At 44.1% G+C, this 8,245-nt stretch overlaps 1 protein-coding gene across 1 annotated transcript in view; it reads left to right on the plus strand.

Moving 5' to 3' along the window:
- Positions 1–8,245, plus strand: part of klhl5 (kelch-like family member 5) — a 17,389-nt gene that overhangs the window by 5,561 nt on the left and 3,583 nt on the right. Inside the window, exons 2-8 of the mRNA XM_019876483.1 lie at positions 1,497–1,651; positions 2,568–2,764; positions 2,990–3,202; positions 4,714–4,900; positions 5,246–5,470; positions 6,529–6,604; positions 7,620–7,706. Coding sequence (XP_019732042.1) covers positions 1,497–1,651; positions 2,568–2,764; positions 2,990–3,202; positions 4,714–4,900; positions 5,246–5,470; positions 6,529–6,604; positions 7,620–7,706 — 1,140 coding nt within the window. The remainder of the gene's footprint in view (positions 1–1,496; positions 1,652–2,567; positions 2,765–2,989; positions 3,203–4,713; positions 4,901–5,245; positions 5,471–6,528; positions 6,605–7,619; positions 7,707–8,245) is intronic.

Below are 8,245 nucleotides of genomic sequence, written 5' to 3' on the forward strand. Positions count from 1 at the left end.
TGCTTAATTTCTATACATTCAGACTGTCTGGGAGGCAGTGAATGTGTCTGGGTGTGATTTGTGATTGGATGAGTAAGTCTCTGGCTGGGGGGGCTGGCAGAAGGATGAGCAGCGTGTCTGCTGGCTGAAGGCTTGATCCAAACACTAGCTGGATGTTTTTTTCTTCGAGGAGGTGGGGGTTATTGGGTTAGTTATGGCCGTCATTTACCGTTAATTTCCACAGGCTCTTAATTGACCACTTATGTCGATTTCATCGTAAAAGCAGATGCAACAGTTTTTCCTCAGCCTTTTTTCTGTTCCAATTAGTCGTCCGCAGGGTTCCAATGGGTCCTTAAAGTTAATAAAAATCCATAAAAAAAAGAAGTTGTAAAATTCTGTTCTTAATTTTCAGGGAAAACTTCTAAAATCAATAAAGATCCTTAAAAATGAACCTGTGGTGTTCATTTCATTTATGCATGTCATTTTCCCCACCCTTCCAATGAATAGTTTTGTTGGAAAATGCGCCTGGCGCCCTTCCCCTCAAACCCCTCTGTCGGGCTACATGCCTTCCTGGTTCCCGCTCTGCTTTTCCCGCCGTCTCCGATCAGTTCCGATGAAGATCACGTGATCACTTCGGGTCATTTCGGGCCAATTTGACATCCAATATGTCAAATAAAGGGTTAGCTGATTGCCCCTAAAAATAAAGATGTGCCCTTCCTTTGGCAGCAATGATTTGAACACCAGCTCAGTGATATGTGGCTTTCTGTTCATTAAATCCACCGTGAATCCCCTGCTGAATGGAGAAAGAGTCCTTAAAAAATGGCTAAATTAGCCCTCAAAAGTCCTTAAAAGGCCCATAAATAAAAAGCAAGTGGAAGAGTGGGAACCCTGGCGAGAGTATTCAGACTGTTCATCAGCTACATTCGCGGATGCCTTTCCATATGGTCCGTGATGTGATTGGCGATTAATCGACTCCAAGCTCTAACTATCATTATGGAATGGTTAAGTTGACACGTCGAAGAATCAGTTCAGCCGCTATTTTATTGGCACTTGTGTTACATTTATCCCAAGTCAAATTCAGATTCAAGGGTAGCCTCCTCCCCTCTGGTCATCATGATAACGCAAAACTGTACTTGCCTCAGGGGTATCTCTCGGGTGGGCACACCCTGCAGTAGAGGGGGCGGGGTGAGCAGTGGCTCATTTGCAAAACTCAAGACTCAAAGTCAGTCCCGTGGCTTTCAAATGGGGGATGTATCATGACAACTGTGCTGTTCATCTTCATTTTCTTGGTGGGAAAATATTGAAGCTAAAGTAAAAATGAATTCCTTTTTAAACTTTTGTGACAAGCAAGCCACAAAGTGAAGACTCTCAGACGGGTAATTGATATTCACCGTGTTGAAGATATGTTAGTTGTATTCAAATGACCAAAACTAGTGCAGTTAATGAAAGCTTTCTGCGAGCGACAGTTTAAACTTAGCGTAGAGTTTCAATGCTATTTCTGGACCGATACTCGTCTAACTTCTCACTTCTCGCAGGCTGGTTCTCTCGTCTGTGTCCGACTACTTTGCGGCCATGTTCACCAGCGATGTGCGGGAGGCCAAACAGGATGAGGTGAAGATGGAGGGTGTGGACCCAGATGCATTGTGGATTCTGGTGCAATTTGCCTACACAGGTATGATTTGTTTTTATAGTGCTACCTTTTTGTCCTAAATTTTGCTGAGCAAATTGCTGGCAATAAAAGAGTGCTTCAGTTGTCTTTCATTCGGTAGTCTTCTCACATACCGGATGTTATGTGTGAAAGTGGGTGTTTTTTTGGGGGAGTCGGTGGGGGGAGGGGGGGGGTTCCGTGTTTCTGCGCATCTGCGACCTGTCACTGGGATTGGCTTTCTTTAGTTTGCTTGCTTTTCCTGTATTCTGTGAAGCACTTTGTTGAATATTTTTGGATACTTCCGTTCACAACAAATGGCTATTTTTGTAGTTTGCTGTGAGATTCAGAAGTACAAAACACAAAGATGCATTATGATAGCATAAAAACAATCACTTTTTTAAAAATTTACGTCTTGACAAAAAAAAAAAAAGTTCGCCATCCAGTATCATTCATTCCCTATTTCAGTACTATGCATGCATATTGAATATTACAAATGTGAACTATAGTTAGATCACTTTGTCGATTAGGTTTATGCTTGAAACTACCAGTACCTGGAACCTTTTAGAATAGTGTAAAAAATTGTTTCCGTAAAATTATCTGATACAATCAGGGATATGATACATACAGAATATTTAAAAAAGAAGAAGAAAAATATGAATGTATTTAATATTTTAGATTTATATCATTTAAAAAAATCGATATATATTTTTAATAAAAGTGAATTTACCGGATTTTGGGGAAAATGTATCTGGAATGTTTTGGATACATCTATGGTCTTCACCTTTATTTAGTGCAATTCGCAATTGTTTGTCTTTTGGTGGAGGTCTGCACTCACGGAGTGTTGTTGTTTTTGATAGGAACCCTTAAATAATATTGCTTTTTTGTTGTTGTTCCCCTCCCCACTTTGTCATGTTTTACTTCCCCATCTCTTTGTCTTCAGGGCGTCTGGAGTTGAGGGAGGACACCATTGAGTCTTTGCTGTCCGCCTCTTGTCTTCTACAGTTGTCTTCGGCGGTTCAGGCTTGTTGTTCCTTCCTCCTGAAGCAGCTCCACCCCTCCAATTGCCTCGGCATCAGCTCCTACGCCAACGCGCAGGGCTGCCACGACCTGCAGAGGGCCGCTCACACCTACACCATGGTGGGTGCCCACCACTTCATCTCTACACTTCGAGAAGCTTTAAAGACAACTTGGGATAATGAATGAAGCAACCCCTGGGCAAAAAATAATAATAATAATAATCATTGCATGTCCATTATTAACATGTTTGTTGTTAGCCTTCGTTGAAATTAGTTTAAATCTATTCATCATGCATTGTTTTGAGACTCCCAATTTCTCTGTTGTCTCTCTTGCACCCCCAACTAGGAACACTTTGTGGAGGTGGTTGGGGGCCAAGAGTTCATGCTGCTTCCAGTGGATGAGATGGAGAGGCTGCTCATTTCGGATGATCTTAACGTTCCGGATGAGGAGACGGTGGTAACCGCTTTGCTTACTTGGGTGCATCACGACGTGGGCGCCCGACAACGTCACCTGCCGGCGCTTCTCGCTCATGTCAGACTGCCGCTGTTGCAGCCACAGGTGAGAGCTGCGCCATACGTTTGAGGATGACTTGGTGAATTCAACTGCAATTGAATCACGCAAGTAAAATTTTGAGATACGCTGTTCATGTCATGAGGGAAACGAAGGGTGCGCTAAAGGGAGAAAACCAGTCACATCCTAGTTGGGCACAGTCCCACGTGGCATTGATGATGTAATTTCCTTCATGGGGAAAAATTGGGTATCTCTATCTATACACGAATCTTTCTATCTAATGATACATCGCAAATGTTTTTCCAAATGATGCCTTCGTGCTCTCTGGCTAAAGTAGCCCGGGGCATTGGATGCACAAATACAAACAATATGTAAGACTTAATATCTCTCTTAACCCCAGCTAAATTCTGTAATCTCTGCAGCAGAGACAAACCACTACTCAGCGCCCCTGTTCCTCTTTTCGAATTATTTGCCTCAATCTCTCTTCACACCTCAGATATATGACATTGGCCCAGTCATAGGTTGCTGTAACATGTAATCAGTGGCAAGATGGATGGCAGACAGGGAACAGCGACACCGCAGACGAAGCAATAGCCAGAGAGCCTTTTCATGGGAGTCATCGCCTGCACGTTAAACTGGCAAATGGATTGACATTGAGCTGCATCAGGACTTGTAAAATGCCAATAAAAGGTGGAAAAAAACTCCACTCACAGATAGAGGCATCATAAATATTCATTCATTACCCTATTAGCAAGTTGGCAATCTAAATCGCTCTGGATTTACCCATCAAGAGGAGGCAGTTGATCCCTGCTCCTTCATTTAGATCACCTCAAACACACACATTCACACACAATGGTAGGCATTCAGTGTAGCATCTGTTGGCTGTAAATAGAACAATCTGCTGTAAGGCTGCAACCATCAATCTTTTTTTGTCGTTGATTAAATGTCACGATGCGTCAAATCGGCCACGGGATGCAATTACCTTGGGTCGGAATGATGCATAAAAATTTAGCATCGACTCAAATGTGTCATCATCATCCGTCAGGATTGTGTGTGTTGCTGTGTGTCTCTGTCCTCCTTTATGACACACGCAGCAAATGGAGGCTCACCCTAATGTGTCTCTCACTGAGTGAGCTCCATTGAAGGATTCTCCCTGCGGTGTAAGCTGCTTATCCATTTTGCTTGCCTGCTGGTACGCTCTGAAAATTGATTTATTTCTCCATTTATTTCAAATTTCTCCATTGTGGGACAAATAAAGGTTTTCTTATCTCAAAATTGATTTATTTATTCCGTGAGCACGTTCACTTAATTTTGGAGGCATCTTTCTATTTTTGCGGCTAGGCTTACAGAGTTGCTTTGCGTTGCCCAAATGTACACAATAATGTTCAATCACACCCATGTCTACATATGTTTTAATGTAATTGATGGCTACAGGGTACACACAGGCGGTTGGCTTGCTTAAACTTCGATCCATTGAAGCGTATGTGTTTGTTCTTAAGAGAGAGCGTATGGAGGGAGATCTGCGTGTGTGTATATTCTAATTTCATGTGTGCGCTCAGTTCTTAGCAGACCTGGAGACCAGCCCCATGCTCCGAGACAGCGTGGACTGCCAGCGGTTGCTGATGGAAGGAATGAAGTACCATCTCTTGCCCCATCGCCGGCCCCTGCTTCAGAGCTCGCGCACGCGGCCCCGCAAGGCCACGGTTGGGGCCATGTTCGCGGTTGGCGGAATGGACGCCACAAAAGGTAGCTTGATCGTTGGCAAACGCAACACAAGTGCACCCGTCATAGCAACACGGATCATTCCTGTTGTTTTGTGACAGGAGTCAGTCCTTTATAAAGATGTGATTGTATATATGCTGATCCTCTGCCATTATGGCTTCAAGGTACAGTTTAAGGTGACCGCAGTAGGGTTGGATTAAATGCTTTAGTCCTATGCTATTCTGGCCATTAAACAGACGTTAAAGTTAACCATCTATCACTCACTCACTCACTCACTCTAATCTTTGCATGACTGTATATTATAAATGAATATCAAATGTCTTAACCTTACAGTGTACTTTTTTTTTTTTTTAATCTGGCTACCTGCAGGTGCTACTAGTATTGAGCAATATTGTCTACGGCGGGACACGTGGAAGCAGGTGGCGACCATGAGCGGTCGGAGGCTTCAGTTTGGCGTCGCCGTCCTGGATGGCCGCCTCTATGTGGTGGGGGGCCGAGATGGACTCAAGACCCTCAACACGGTGGAGTGTTACAACCCTCGGTGCAAGACTTGGAGTGTCATGCCACCCATATCTACACACAGACACGGCTTAGGTGAGGAACCCAAATGACTTACTATTAATGCTCATAAACCAATAAGGCAGCCATCCCCATATTTTTTTTTTTTCGCCAGCGGCCAATTTTACGTCAAGCAATATTTTGACAGTTGAAAACAGACAGAATAAATGATAAAAATAACAACTCATCAATACAGAGGCACAAACATGACATATTCAGCAAATGAATCAAGATTATTAGCAAGTTTTCTTTCAGTCTTTCTGTTTGCCCTGGCACCTTGGCTCGCCTTATGTCATTGGTGAATTATTTAAGCATTTGTCGAGATCCCTTCAGGCCTTTTCAAACTACCAACGCACAACACACTGTTGATGAACTCATTCTTTGTGTATTATGGAATCTGGGAAATGAGGAAGGAATGCCGCAAGGCGATTGCACATCTCCAGGCGACGCAATCTCAAATAGAAAAATGTTCTATTCTACATTGGCGTCGCGGCGATGTCATTCGAGCTATCCAGTAGGAGAGGATCAAGCAGAGTGATTTGAGCCCAACCAGCTGGAGAAGCCTCCCTGTTATTTCCTGATTGGCTCGGCAGCAAGCAAAGAAATCCAAGCATGGTGTGGAAGAGGCCTCAGATTATTTTTTTTCATCTGTTGAGAAATTGCCTTACGTTCTGTTCAGTCAAAGGTTGCTTTAGGGTCACCGTAGCACATCAGCAGTCTCTGAGTCTGTGTTGTGTTCAAGGACACTCCCACAGGGTGGATGGTGAACCCTGCAAGCCCACAAATTCAATTATATGTCAACTAAGACATGCATGTGCTGTTTTTTTTTTTTTTTGAGGAGTGCTTGTGGGTGTGTGACGGGAAGAGGTTGAGAGCACATCTGGCAGAACAGATGTACTGATATATAAATCCTGTAAATGTGGAGGTGTCAACATGCTGTCAACTCTGCACGCCAATACCGCGTGCGTGCGCGTCTACACAATCAAGCCATGTGTGGTCCAGAACCGCTGTGGGTTTGTTTGAGCTTGGTGAATTCTTTGGTGAGTTGGTGTGAATCCGTCAAACACAAAAGCATATGTGATGGGGTGTTGCAGGTGTCGCCGTCCTTGAAGGGCCAATGTACGCGGTAGGAGGACATGACGGCTGGAGCTACCTCAGTACAGTAGAAAGGTGAGCGAGCTTTTCACACTCCTTGCAACAGCTCATGTGGATGAGGAGGATGCACTTTTGTTGCATCTCAGTGGCGCCATAAAGAGACACATTTCAGTTCACTTTTGGAGACTTGGTAGACCACCGATGTATTTTTTGCTGCTAGATATTGCCCTAATCTTCACAAGTTTGACCATAAATTGACTCTAAATTGTCCCTAAGTGTGATTGTGAATGGTTGTTCGTCTCTGTGTGCCCTGCGATTGGTAGGCAACCGATTCAGGGTGTCCCCCGCCTACTGCCCGAAGACAGCTGGGATAGGCTCCAGCATGCCCGCGACCCTCGTGAGAATACACTGATTAGAAAATGGATGGATAGACGGATGAATGTTATCTAGCTAGCTAACAGGTTGCTTTCAGGTTAACGGAGAAAGACGTGAAGAAATAAAATGTCGAGACCACTGGTTCTCAACTGTTGCTACCGGCAATTTCCTATTGATGCAAATTCACCACCCATTTTAAAGAAGTTGAGAATGATAACACTTTTTTTGTTTGTTTAAAAATAGCCTCCGAAAATCCATGTTCAGTATGTTACATTTTCACACTCGGTTTTATATAATGACGAAAGCATATTGCTCGCTATGACGCGCGTCAGCCAAAGGCTGAGACGCACTGTATCTGCTTCTGGAGTAGCTAGCTGCTAGTGACTAGAGCACAAGTGAGTCACATTTCCTGACGCTTAGCCAATATTGCATGTTCCATGTAGGCACATTTTACACCTCAATACTGTTCTGAAAAAAATACAAATACTTAAATCATTGTGACCCACTTTTGGTTCCCAACCCACCAATTAAAATTAATTGGTTTAGACTCCAAGACGACCTTATTTTCCTAGTTTGACTGTGTCTCAAGGAAATCAGAGCATTGTAGAGTTATGTTTATATCGAGCTCCTCTACTGTTTTAGCTCTTATGGGAATGATAGTGGTCTGATGCCGGCATGAAATGAGAGCTTGTTACTCTTTATTTGATTTTGTTAGGTGGGACCCTCAAGCTCGCCAGTGGAGCTTTGTTGCCAGTATGGCCACACCCAGAAGCACCGTCGGAGTGGCAGTACTCAACAGCAAGTAAGTTATCATGGAAAACATATACTGTGTGGTCGCTTCGGAGTCATACCAGTCAAAAAAAAAATGCATCACGAAGAAGATAAACATTTGTAAGTCACTCTGGAGTTGAACCCTGTTTAAAAAAAAAACTGCATACACCAGCATGATTTTGTTGCGTTTGCATGCTGGTTATGCTGGTATCACCAGCAAGCAAACGAGCAGCAAAACAAAACTGCAAATTTTCGAACAGCCGACACTTGGGTCACTGAGCAAACCCGCTCGACCAGCTGAGTCAAAGCCACCCAGCAAGACCGGCAGGCTGTTTTTGCCCTGCTGGTGGTGACCCCAGCTGGTCATCAGCTACAATATCCCCAGCTCAGCCTGGCGGGGCCTCAGCAATCGGCTGGCACTGCCGGGCACCTGTGGTGGCTCATTTCATCGAGCAGGTTGCCCGGTGACCGAAGTTTGGCTGCTCAAATATTGGCTGCTTTATTTTGTTTGCTTGCTGGTGATACCAGCACAAAAACACAACGAAGCTATGCTGGTCAATGCTGTTCCCC

This window comes from Hippocampus comes, unplaced genomic scaffold (assembly GCF_001891065.2).
Source record: "Hippocampus comes isolate QL1 unplaced genomic scaffold, H_comes_QL1_v1.1 scaffold51, whole genome shotgun sequence".
Classification (NCBI taxonomy): Eukaryota; Metazoa; Chordata; class Actinopteri; order Syngnathiformes; family Syngnathidae; genus Hippocampus; species Hippocampus comes.